The 14,373-nt window shown below is 33.1% G+C and overlaps 1 protein-coding gene across 2 annotated transcripts; it reads left to right on the forward strand.

Moving 5' to 3' along the window:
- Positions 1–5,969: 5,969 nt before the first annotated feature.
- Positions 5,970–7,472, forward strand: LOC111877457 (uncharacterized). Of its 2 annotated transcripts, XR_006183902.2 has the most exons (3): positions 5,972–6,370; positions 6,556–6,837; positions 7,256–7,472. XR_006183902.2 is itself a non-coding variant. In XM_023873975.2 (2 exons), exons 1-2 carry the CDS (start codon positions 6,541–6,543, stop codon positions 7,262–7,264), a joined length of 306 nt encoding a protein of 101 aa, XP_023729743.1. In that variant the 5' UTR covers positions 5,970–6,540; the 3' UTR covers positions 7,265–7,472. The 2 variants fall into 2 exon arrangements, 1 of the variants encoding a protein (XP_023729743.1); XM_023873975.2 differs by having other exon boundaries at positions 5,970–6,837.
- Positions 7,473–14,373: the final 6,901 nt, after the last annotated feature.

Consider the following 14,373-nt stretch of genomic DNA (forward strand, 5'->3'; position numbering starts at 1 on the left):
GGATGAAGCTTTATGGTTCAAACTCGATTCTTAGACTTGGGGTTGCCACCCTTGATGCTATTTGAGTCCCTAAGACAGAAAGTTGCCATATTGAAGGTCTTAATGGGTTCATGCATGAGTTAGTCACTTTTATGGAAGTATAATGCCACTTTTGGAGTTTGGGTTTGTTTGGGGCATGCAAAGTCACCAAGTCAGCGACTTTATGGGTTTAGACGTTAAGTATAGCTCAGATCTATGATTTGGACTTGTTGGATCAAGTATTAAGCAATTAATGGATTTTGGTGCATGGTTTGTATTTGGTAGTAAAGACCCCAGGGGTTCCCATGGCAGTGGTTTGTGAACATGTGGGGGTTCCCATGGCACATGGTATAAGACCTTGGAGGGTTTCCATGGCACCCCATATGTTTGTATGCATGACTTATGTGATATATGTAGCTTTTATAACTAATATGATATGTGTTATGTGGATTGTGTGTGGGGTATGCTCTGGGGGACTCACTAAGCTTTGTGTTTACAATTTACAGTTTTGGTTTCAGGTATCGTCGATTTGGAAATGAAGAGCTCGGATTGATCGCAGTGCACACACCTATGGTTTCTGCAATGAATGATTTTGGGATGAACTCTGATAAATGTTTTACTTAATGACGATTTGAAATGTTTGAAATATATAGTATCAATGTTTTAGCTATATTAAAAATGAAATTTTTACCCTTGATTTTTGGGTCGTTACAATATCTCATATTAAGAATATGAATTTATAGTAAATAATATCCTTGTTGATCTAATTATAGCTACTTGTGAGAAAGGTTTGATCACAGTCAATGTCATGAGTATGATAAGGATCATAGTCAATGACATGAATATGAGAAAATCCATGTAATTTATTCTTTCTAGAAGAATCATTTTCTCCTTCTAGCCTTGCTATATGGATAAATTTTAATCAAGCCCATTCTTGATTATAATACATGGGTTACATCTCATGTTCATGACTATAAGTCATTTATCAGATTCGAGATCTGACATAGCATCTTGGTATTTGATGGATTTTCCATAAGCCATCAATAAAATCTCATCAATGAGAGATTCCACATTTCTCAAGTCATAGATGATTTCTACCACTAATGCGAACAACTTGTGTTTGTGAATAGCTATTATTCAAGTTTAACAATCTTTGTTAAAACTAGTACCAATCATTACTACACAAGGTTATGGTTGTTGAGCTGTTTCAAGTTCCATGTACCTCCCACTTGCTTTTTCATTAGAATCTTTCTTTCTACTAACTTAGCCTTCATAAGAATAAGAGAACATGAGCCCAACCTATCATCCCAAGAACGACAATCAAAGCGAAAGAACAATCCAAACATTGGAGGATATGCTCAGGGCATGTATGATAGATTTCTGAAGTGCGTGGACCACTCATCTACTCTTGATCGGGTTCTCATACAATAATAGTTATCACAGCAGCATTAAGGTTGCGTCATTTGAGGCTTTCTATGGTTGGAGGTGTCGATCATCAATATGTTGGGCAGGAGTAGGTGATACTGAAATAACAAAGGAATTCTCAGGAGATACTTTAGTAACATGCCCATAAATCATCCACGCGACCACTGAGAAGATCGTGCAAATCATAAAGCACCTGATGATCACTCGTAGACGTCAAAAGAGCTATGTTGATATCATTTGTAAACCCCTTGAATTCCAAGTTGGAGACAGGGTGGTGCTAAAGGTCTCTCCTTAGAAAGGAGTCATAAGATTCGGAAAGAGCGGTAAGATTTATCAAAGGTACATAGGACCATTAGAGATCCTCGCAAGCGTCGGTTCAGTAGCCTAACAGCTCAAGTTGCCCCAAGAACTCAACATTGTGCATGACTTCTTCCATGTGTCAAATCTCAAGAAGTTTCTTGCTAACGATGCACTTATCATCCATCTCGATGAAATTTAGGTTAACACCAAACTCAACTTTGTCGAGGAGCCAATCTTGATCATAGATCAGGAAGTCGAAAGATTCAAACAGAGTCGTAACCCTATAGTTTAGGTATGATGTAACTCTAAACGAGGACCAGAGTACACTTGTGAGCGGGAAGATCAAATGAATATCATGTACCCTCAATTGTTCGAAAGAATCCAGACGACGAGTTAAATTTCGGGACGAAATTCCTTCAAATGGGAGAGAATGTGACAACTGAAGAAAACCCGTCACTGACCACCATTTGGAATTAGTTTAGAAAATAAATTTAATAGGGAGTCAATGTAAGCACTACGTTATACTCATAAATATATTCAAAATACGTCCTTACGTATAAGAATAATGCGACAAGTAAGCTAAAAATAGATGCGTAAAACTAATGTTATCACAGGAACTGGTTAACATGTTCAAGAAGTATACGACAACGAGATTCCAAAAATATAAACTATATAAAAAATCTAACTTCGTACGAAGGACTTATGGTCTTATTTAGAAATAAAAACCAATCATGTAAATAATTTTTACGACGAAAAATAATATGAAGAGATCGATTAAGTTTCGACTAATAACACAAAAATTAAAGTCGTAGTACTCCTCGATGTAAGAACTGTGAAGTGAAAAATGTCAACATCGGTGCCAGTACAGAGAAGTTATGATTTTTATAAAATTGTTTAAAGATACCCCGTTAGGCCAAAAGATGAAAGTTAAAATTTGTCAAACAACCTAAAGAAGAGTTGTGGTACTAGTGTAGAGTATCATGTGGGTATAAAGAGGGTACATATCGGAGATTGCATGTAAAAGTTATAAATTAAAAAACCAATCATATAAATTTAAAAATCAATTATTTTAATGATGGATCTCATAGTAATTTATTAACCATACATAAGAAATTAACAAATCAAGTGTCTATTTCCAATTTATATTAATCATATGATATATTCACAAATCATTTCCTCATAATTTCCTATTAGTTTATTAATCATATAATAATCTAATAAATCATCATCTTTGTACAAATATCATTCTAATCAAGTTTATGATGGCAACCTAAAAAGAACTTTGTTTCCAGTTATAAGAATATATCAATTTAGTTATAAGTTTAGACACATTAATCTAACAAAAACTACAAAAACCTATGAACTCACCAACATTACGTTGACGTTTTAAACTACATATATTCTTAGGAAAATGAGTTGTGGAGGTAGCAATATGAAGGAAATATAAAGTTTCATATGTTTTCTATTGTTTAGTATTGTTAGGATATGCTTGCACCAAGAATGATGATGTAATCCCTTATTATAAATAAGAATAATGGTTATGTCTTTTGTGTAATGTTCAATGTATTCAATAACTGAGTACCACCGTCACAATGTCGCACAGCCCGATGTTTCTGTCGTCGTGCGGGCGTGTGACAACAAGTGTCAAACATGCAACAAGCCATGGATCAAGGGTAAAGTCAAATAAATTTGAAAATGCAACAAATGTGAAATGAAATGAAATTGCAAGTGCAACAATAATTGACATTTTTTATTGATTAGTTTTTATTTTTTGTCATGATATTGTAATTGTATTTTGAGTATTTTAATGTATGAATGTTATGTTATTGACTATTTAAACGTTAATGAATGCAACGGTATATTACTATTATTATAACTATTTTTGTGTTTTTTTGCATTTATTTTAAAAATAACATTTGGATATTTTTAAATTATAAATTTAATATAGCAGCGGATATTTGATAAAATTGTATTTAGTACAAACTGGCAAAAAAAATAATAGAAATTTCTTAGGAAATAAATATTTTGTAGGAACTAAAATACAATAAAGTCTTAAGTATCTTGTAAGAAAAACAGTTGGTAGGTATTTTGTAAGAAAATAATCCATAAGGTACTTTGTAGGTGTTCTGTAGCAAATAAACTGGTAGGTACTCTAAAAGTGTTCCGTAGGTAAATTTCTAACAAAATATTCCGTAAGAAAGCCTCAGGAAAGCTTGTAGGTAAGTTATAGGAAAAAATTATCTACGACAGTTTTTCCTACAAAAAGTTTTTGGTTGAAATTTTATAGGGAACACCTTGCTCCTACAGATTTCCTACGAAAACTGTTGTAGCTAATTACCCAATTTTCTAGTAGTATATGGGCACCATAGTAAAACCGTGAGTGTGTACAATTTACCCTTTTATTAGAGAAAAGAGAACCCAAAAGACTCTTTTTTATAGAAAACGGTACAAACTAAGTAACTTAGCACCTCTCGTTTCCAACAAATTCAGAACCACTTGACTACTTGAGTCCTCGAGCTTAATTACCATATGCCATTTCATGCATGTGCATGAGGTGGGGTAGCTTTAATCTCGTGACAAATAGATGGTCCATACGAGTACAAGAAGCCAAAAACACCTCGTTATCAAACCATATCCCTGGCCCCTAGTTCAAACCAGTAACCCTACGGGTACCCTTTTGGTTTCTTCCTTAAAGTTATAGCATGCGCCATGCAAATCAACTGTTGTTTTCCTCCCTTACTGCCAAACCTACACTCCATTAACATAACACACACTTTTCCTTTGGATATCAATAAAATCTTGAGAAATGATGATTCATGAAGATTGAAGGATGCAGACGTTAGTTGTACTGGTTTGACCCGGTTGAGACCATGCAAACTTGGGAGATCGGTGACTGAAGATTTGATCGGTGCAAGTGATCCGTGAAATGCGTTTATTGAAAGCAATGGGTGCACATGCAATGCTGGAGAGTGGCTACTACTGTCCTAAAGCGACGTATTTGTATTGGATTCTAGTGAATACTACATGAGACAAATTTTGTGAATTAGTGTGCAAATATCATTTTTTCTTTCTCATAGAATCTATCAATCTAATATTGTTATTTAATTGTATCATATTTTCTTTTTTATTTTATAGAACGAAACAATTTATAAATTAATACTCACCCATCAAGAAATGGATTTTTTTTTGTTCTGTAAAAAACTTTTACTCGATGTTAAAATTGTTATGGTCGTACATTATTTTAAAGTTTGATATTTTATTTGTGGAAATAAGTTCTTTACAAAAAAAAATTGAATTGTCATATAAGGATAATGAAAACATTTGTGTTTATAACAAATCAAATGAATAGTTACATTTTATTATCATTGTGTCTAGCAAAAACTAACCGTGGAATATACCATGATCCATAGTTTTGTGTTCCTTGGGGGTGATACATGTACTATGTCGAAGTTTATTGCAATACTAGTTATGAAATTTTTGTATTACATGGGTTAATTTAAAAAAAAATGTTAAACATGAAGATCTAAATAATTAAGAACTCTGAATTTATAAGAAAATAAGAAAAATAATGAATTATTAAAATGAAATGTTTTTTATCTTTTAAATTTAAATAAATAATTTAAATAGATAAACAAAAGAAATCAATAAACTTTAATTTAAATTTTTTGAAATTAGAAGTAAGTTTATTAATGCAATTGATATCCATTTATTACTATATTTATTGCAATTATTACATTAAAATATTATATGAAATTTAATAAAATAGGAAAACTTATAAAATGACATGTGGAAAAAAAATTAATTCAAAATTACCACAAATTGGCATTTGTCAAATTGAAGTAGAGCATGTCATGTGGCAAAAAAGTTCTTTAATTATTAAGGAGGATTATGCATTTGTGCATACAATTAAAAACTTTCCGAGTATGATTGTATATGACATTTGGAAGAGAAGCGTGTGATTGCAATATATATATATATATATATATATATATATATATATATATATATATATATATATATATATATATATATATATATATATATATAACGCCTAAAATGTTGAGAACGCGAGAACAGATCTATGGTTAATATAAAACGCGTGATTTATGAAAAACTCTAAAACTACTGGAATTTAAGTGTAACTTTTAAATGGTCAGAAGGGTATTATAGGAATTGCAACTTTACCTATTTCCTATAATTTATCACCTTATCACCTCCTACCTTTCTAATTCTCGTATCTATATCCTCTCTATATCTCTCTCTAGGGTTTCATAAGACGCATCGACTGAACAACCGACATTCACTCCCCATTTCCCCTTTATACACATCGTCGCTTCCTTTGCCGAAGATCCCATCGGCTTGATGACTTCTACTCACCGGCAAACGGCATCATCTACTCACCAGCGCAAGGCAGCGAACAGTGGCAGACCCCAACGATGACTTTCGTTCTTCATCATCATCGTTGCATATAGAGTGAGACTTACAGCCGACGACTTTTTTTCTTAACATTGTCGGCAATCTGGTGAACTTGACTGCTTGTCATTGACGGTAGCAAGTAGCGGTACACTACCAGACTTCGATCCTCCACTCCGGAGCAGCAGGGTAGCGACGAAGTACTCTGAATCAAGTAACGTTATGTTTTTTCCTTGCAAATGTTGTTCAAAATCCACCTCTTCTCTTCATTTGGGCCTTATAATGCTATATAATGTTCGAATCTACACATGCAATCTATTTGTGCAGGCTATGTAAATCTATCCATAAATATTTAGTTGTAATCTTATATGAATACAATGTCATATGTCTCATTTGCAGTTAATCATCAATGAATACTCCATGAGGCTGGTCCGAGAGAAGCAAGGCAAGCAGCCACAACAATGCATGTTAGGGGAAAAAGCCAAGGGGCTGCTGCCTCTTTTGATTTCTCCAGAAACAGAACCCCATCCTGGTGGTTATTCTTGGCAGGGAACAAAGAAGATGAAAGGGAAAAAAGGAGCAGAAATCAGTTCATCAATTTCAACAGCAAAAAGTGGGTTCAATGGAGGTTTCTTGGGTCTTGATTTACTCGAAATTCAACAACTAACCATGACTAGAAAGGTAATTTTTTGTAGTTGTTCTTGGTCTTTGATTTCACCAACAAATTAAGCATTAAAAGGGTACTTTTGGTGTGGTAATACTTGACAAAAATGAATGAGAAAAGAGATGAATTGAGGGCTGAAACGAAATGGCAACAACTATTTTATTATATTCATTTGTGAATATCAGTATATTTATGTGTGAATTTATGTTTGAATGACTGTAGTTATTTATGAATAGCAGGGTATTCATGTGTGATCAATAAGTGTATTTATTTATGATTAGGGGTATTCATTTTATGAAGAAATGATCATTTTTACACTATTTTTATTTTGTATTTATTTACGAATAGCAGTGTATTCATTTTTGTGAATATCAGTGTATTTATGTGTGTATGACTATATAATTATACATAACTGTTTCTTTAATATTTTTGTAGATACAATGAATAAACATGCATATAGTTCGAGGTGAGAGATTTACAAAATGAAACAGCGACACCAATAACTCTTTCGGAAGGAGCGCAAATGTGTTTTATTCATTTATGATTGTAATTGTTTTACTAGTTTATGTGTCAAAAAAATCTATATTGTAACTTATTCATTTACTATTATAATTATATTCTTATATGAATAGAAATGTGTTTTATTTATTTATATATTAGTATCATTTTAGTTGATATTATAATCTTTTTTTCGGATTTTATTTATTTATGATTTTACAAGTGTATTCATAAATACAACTGAGTTAATTCATTTATAATTTACAATTTTTTTCATTTTAAAATGCAATGTATAAATCATTATTTATGAAGATATTTGTTTAAAAAAAATAAATGAGGTAAACCGATAAATTATTCATTCTCTTGATATTTGATTGCTAAAAATGAAACATAAAAATAAAAAATGAACTGAAAAAAAAAATGTTATCTAAGATAGACATTAAATCATGATTTTATTAATTATTGGTTCATTAAAAGAATAGAATCTAAAAAATGAGATATTTTGGGTAATTGTAATCATAATCACCAAAATTTAGGAAATCATAATTTAATTAGATGGTAAAATTCCATTTATGTCCTCATAAAATGATTGGTCTATAAATGTTATCGCGTTCTCAACCTTTTAGATGTTCTCATATGATCTCCCTACAAAATATAATTAAGAGTATGATAATTGACACATAATCACATATAGTGGCAATTAATGAGAATCTATTAAGGTAGGATAAATATTTGTGACATTTTTGTACAAAACTTGTTTAATTTATTAATTTTACCAGGGTTTTCAAATGTATGGATAATTTTACCTACATATAATGCTACTAGGCCCGAATTATACCTATATACTACTATATAGTGAAGACTGAAAATGAGGCCCAAACTTATGTCAAACAGTCCAAAGCCACTGGAGAGCCCGAAGGAATTGGGTGAAGATAAAGGTAAACCCGATTGTTTCTAAACATTATTGTGATTTGTGTGAGAGTTGGGAAATCGCCTTGCAAAAACGGGCCCTTTTCTAGTTATAATTCAACAGATTAATTTACGGGTCTTGTACCATTTTTTTATTTCAAGCCTTAAGTAAATATGTTTGGGCCTTAAGTGGGTCTAGTCCGTCAAATAAACCTATAACCAAACTAGCCCAAGGGCCTTGTTTAGCCGATCTTTAATTATTCTCAAGAGAGTTAAGTTGTTAAAACTAAAAAAAATGAGACTTAACTTGTTAAAACTAAAAAAAAATGATTTAAAAGGTTAACGTTGTTTTCATTTTTTATATATATTAGGTATTAATATTTCTTTTTTGTAACTGCATCAGTTAATTGGTTTGATTTGTCCATATTTCTACATTATGATCTTTTGTAAGATTCCAACCTAAAGATGGATTTTCCGACGATTTTGGCATCTCTAGCAAACCTCCGATCATCTTCTCTGGCGATATATATTTTTCTTGCAATTCTACTTTTTTCTAGAAAATCTTCGAGGATTATGTTGTTTTTCGGACAATCTCCAGCGATTCTGTTTTTCTGGCCGATCTCCGACGATTATGTTTTTCCAATCAATCTTATGATTCTATTTTTTGGGGTTTCTCTTTCTCGATTTGTGTTTTCCTGGCCATTATTTTTCCATCCAATCTCCGACGTGCATCTCAACAATCATGTCGGAGCTTCGCAATCAGAGTCTTTTACTTGTCCTCAAACTCTAACATTTCGCACCCGATGGCCTTTGCCTACTTTCCCTAGTTTCACATCTGATGGAGAACCACCAAAACCATGCCCACTTGAGATTGGCCTGGAAAACATATCTCTGTAGATTGGCTGAAAAATAGACTTGTCGGAAAATCATATATTGCCTGAGAAGATGGCACATGCTTACTTTCCCGAATTTCACATCCGATAGAGAATGACCAAAACCATAGCGCCGGAGATTGGCCTGAAAAAATAGATCTCTGCAGATTGGTTAGAAAAACAGACTCATCGGAGAAATCATATATTGGCAGAGAAGATGACTAGAGACTCGCCGAAGAGGCCAAAATCGCCAGAAAAGCCATCATATGGGTGGAAACTTGCAACAAAAGGTTATAAGGGCGCAATGTGGACATAATCAACAAATCAGCTAGTGTATTTTGCAAAAATAAATAATAATAATAATACTAACCAATTATATACAAAAAGAAAAAATTGTTACCATTTTCCCTAAAACATAATTGTTCTCTAGTCAAATAAATATTTGAGTAAATTACACGAATACTCCCAATGGTTTAAAGTAATTTACGTGTTTAGTCCACAACTTCTTCTTTAAAAGAAAAAAAAAAACTTATACCATCCTTGTAGTTTTATTTTGTTGTGTGTGTTGTCCTTACTGGACCTAAAATGACTGATATACCATTTCTTATTTCTTTTTAGATTTTTTGTATTATTGACTTTAATATTTTAATAATATTTCAATTTAAATGTCCCCTGCTATATCCAACCCTACTCATTTCCTCCTTATTATGTTACACAAAGCTACCTTTAACACTACCTCTGGAACCCTACTCCTTTCCTCCTTACTATGTTACACAAGCCTACCTATGACACTACCTCAGGAAGCAGCATCATCATCCCTTTCAACCAAAACAAAGAAACCAAAACCATAATAACCCATAAATTTAAATCAAAACCAAACAAAATCCCAAAGAACAATAAGAATGATGGTACTCAAATCATTTTGTGTTTTGTTTTCTAGACTTAACCTAAAGCATTAAATTATTACAGAAATTTAACAAAACCCAACCAAAATCAAACTTTAACTTAAAAGCAAAACCCCACAGAACAACAATAAGTATCGGTTAAAATTGGGTGCTCCAGGTGTTTTTAGAGTTTCTAAATTGAACGCGATCTATTTCATCATTTGTGAAATTGAAGAAAACTAAATAAATTTGAACCAACATTAAACTTGAAAGCTTTGTCCTATCCGATAAGCTTCATCTTTTACGGCGCCTAAGTGTTTGTTAGAGAGAATGAGACTTACATATATATGGCCAATAAATCCTAGTCATTGCTCAAGGTGTTGTTTAGAGATATGTTTCATATGATGATTGAGGAGAGCGAACGATAGAGGAAGTGTAGATGTTCTTCCGGTAAGCTTCATCTTCTTCGAAGAATCTAATTTTTCTTTGGTGAATTCTGGCTCCTAGTTCGAGTGTTGTGGTGATCTATGACTTGTATAATCTTGACAATGATGTTATGGTGATCAATAAGGAGAGTTGGTATGAAGGAGGTAGTGACAGCGGTTTGGTGAGCTCTGATGTCGGAGATGTGAGTGGGCTACCTTAACATCAGAATTCGACCACTCGGATTAAGTGGGTGAGTATAGAGTTGGTATGGATGTATGGTGTGGGTGTGGGGGAAGAACAGTGATGACGTGGGTGAGTATTACATCAAACCATAGGAACATTCATGTAATTTACTCTAAATATATACTATTCTAATGAAGAGTATACCTTGAAATCACTAAAACATTGAAAAACTCGAAAGACAGTATTGTTGGATTAAAGTGTCTAAGTTTATAACTAAATTGGTATATACTTGAAATTAGAAGCAAAGTCTTTTTTGGGTTGCCCTCATAACTAGTAACCGAATAGAATGACATTTAGAGAGAGTGGATAATTTGTTAGTTTATCATATGAATAATAAATTAATTGGAAAAGATTTATTAATATATTATATGATTACTATATTACCTGAAAATAGTAATAATTAATTAAGAATTAATCAGAATTAATTTGGATTTAATTATGGGTTAATTAGAATTAACTGAGTATACAAAGACTTAAGTTGTAGCTGTTCAAAAGTTGAACAAGGAAGGGTTCCAGAACCTTCCTTGTGGCGACAATTTTGAGGAGACCCAATTAGGGTTTCTGGAAGCCTCCTGCAGATAAGGAAAGTGGATAACCACCGGAATTTGAAATATTATTATTATATTCAATACTAGGTGTAAGACTCATGTATTACATGAGTTCATTTTAAAAAAAATATATGAAATTCTAAACATTTGAGAAGTTTGAATTTATATGAAAAAAATAGAAAAATATTCAATTACTAAAATTAAATTGTTTGTTTTCATTTTAAATTAAACAAATAATTTAGATAAATAAACAAAGGAAACTAATAAAACTTTAATTTAGAAAATTTGAAATTAGAAGGAAGCCAATTAATGAAATTGATATGCATTTATTATTACATTTATTTCAAATTATTACATTTAAATATTATGTAGAAATTAATAAAATGAGAAAAACCACAAAATGCCATGTGGAAAAAAAATTAATTGAAAATAACCACAAAATGACATGTAGCCAAATAATTAAGAATGTGACATGTAGCAAAAAGTTCTTTATTTATTAGAGAGGATTAGGGTTTCTAGGGTTTTCCTATCAACTATAAATGAGACCTTTTGGGCGCTTGTTTTCGACCACCACACCTACCAAAAGGATAGTCGAAATTCTTCCTTCTTATCCTCTTTCCTCTGTCTTCTAGTTGCTAGGTTTTGGTCACAAACCATTAGAGGCACTTAACTTTTGGTGCTTGCTTTTCTGAAGCGCAAAGGAAGGAATCGAGAAATGTGTTTGCTATAATAGATATAAAGGTATGAAGCCCTATTTCCTTGTTTTCGAATTTTCTAGGGTTCGTGTTTGTTTTATTATTCATGAATCTTGCCCTCAAACTATTGAGACATAGATCCTTTTTAGGTTGCATGTGCCCTTTTTAATTTTTAAGTGATTTTCAACATTGTGCATATTGTTGTAACCCGAAAATTTCATCAGTGGTATTAGAGTCGTCTGGTTGTCTAACATTAAAAGTGCATGAGTTGAATCAAACAAAACTTTTTTTGAAAATTTGTTCTCACAATGTAACAAAGCCTATGTCATTACGTGAGTTTAACTCAAAACCATAAATTCGGAATTTTCTGCCTAATCCGATTTCTATGGTTATTTTTAATGATTATCTGATTTGATTTTGTGCCAAAATTCGATTTTTACATGCCTTAGGTAATTAAAATTAAAACCCTAAATATTAGGAGATAATCTTGAATAAGATAATGTTTAATTGAAAGATGATTATAAATCCATAATAGGGTTAAATTGTGAAACGTCCCAAAAATATGACTCCAAAATTTCATTTTTAAAATTAACAAAACCAGTATTCCAAAATATTGTGATACAAATATAGATAAACATATGTATCAATCATTATGACATATCATAGTAAATCAAGAAGATGTGGAACGAGGTGGTGTGTGTCCTGCAATCATCCCGAGCCCTTCACTTTGAAAATAGAAGTACCTGGAACATATACTGAAAAACCGTAAGCACAAAGCTTAGTGAGTTTCCCCAAATACCACACACACACACACACACACACACACACACACATATATATATATATATATATATATATATATATATATATATATATATATATATATATATATATATATATATATATATAACACGTAATGGGCCCCACCCACTGAGTATAATGGGCCCCGCCTACATATAGTTCATATAAGCATAACAGGTAACAAATACAGAATAACTATCGGGACCCACCCAGTAAGCATACAGACATACTAGTTTCACACAGACAACGAGTATTCTAACATAACTAATCATGGGTCAGCATTGGTGCCTTCGACCCGCTAAACATGGTGAGGAAACTCACCTCGCACTGTTGAATCATACTGATAATCCCTAGTTGTTGTTCTGACAATCCCCGAGCTATCAATATGAAATAACACCCAATTAACAATTGGATTCCAATCTATAACCATCAAACAATACTCAGGGTAAAAAGACCATTTTACCCCTTACCTAGTTTGGTCCAAGACTAAGGCCCAAACCTACAATCTAAAAGACCCAAAACCAAATAATCATCCAAGGCCCATACATGGCCCAATTTTCCAAATTAGGCCCAAACCCTTACACAGGCCTTAACCCAAGGCCCATCAATTTTCCTAGCCCAAAACACTCTCATTTAGATGACCCAACAAAACCCCAAGCATCTAGGCACAAACCCGAAGCCCAAAATAAAAATCCCATCAGACTGAGTACACGGGGCGTACTCAGCTGTACGTTAAGCGTACACGCTATATAGCTTGTACGCGATGCATACATACTTGTATGCCCAACGTACTCACCCATTCAACCAAAACTCAATTTTAACCCTTAATCCATTAAGACATTGCTCCAAAACGTATATTTTCCTTCTTTGAGCTGGATTATCATGTAAAGTTGCTAACTTTACATCCATGAATGCATAAATGAAGATCTTAAGCTTAAAAAGAACTTTACATGAGACTTAATGCATGCATGAGACCCAATACCCCCATTAAGTTGGCACCTTTATGCTTAAAGACTCCTAATAAGCTCAAATCTAAAAGAATAAGTCCTACAAATGTATTAACTCAACAACTAACCCAAAAAAAAGACAAAAAAAACATAACAAATCTGTAACAGCCCGGAATTCCAGGTATTGTTATAATTATGATTTTGGGTGTTTTAAGAGGGGGACTCGGCGAGTTGGAGCTCAGACTCGCCGAGTAGGATCGCGGATCTGGTCGCGGGTTCGCGACTGGACTCGGCGAGTCCGGATATGGACTCGGCGAGTCCGTGCTGTTTAGCGAAACCCTAACTTCCCAGGTTTGGGACATATATAAGGGTCCTTATGGCCGTCATTGTTCACCCTAGTCCTTTGAGTGAAACCCTAATTCGATTGTGAGCATCTGGAGCAAGGTAGAAGACCATTATTGATCTTGGAAGTGTTATTTTGCAAGGAGGAGGAGGCTTGGTTAAGGGAACAACAGGAGAAGCCATATTCTGAGGGTTAGGGACACAGAGCAACGTTATTCAGGTAATATTTTCGAGTTGTTCCCTTCTATGTTGATGTGTATATGGATTTAGGGTTATGGAACCCTTTTGTGGCTAGATTGAGTGCTTCCTTAGTCCCCCAAGCGATTGGAACCCTATATTGGGACTCTTGAAGTCCAGAGTGTCCCATGCCTGAGCTTTTCGGGAATCA

Source organism: Lactuca sativa, chromosome 6, assembly GCF_002870075.4.
Source record: "Lactuca sativa cultivar Salinas chromosome 6, Lsat_Salinas_v11, whole genome shotgun sequence".
In the NCBI taxonomy this organism is placed as follows: Eukaryota; Viridiplantae; Streptophyta; class Magnoliopsida; order Asterales; family Asteraceae; genus Lactuca; species Lactuca sativa.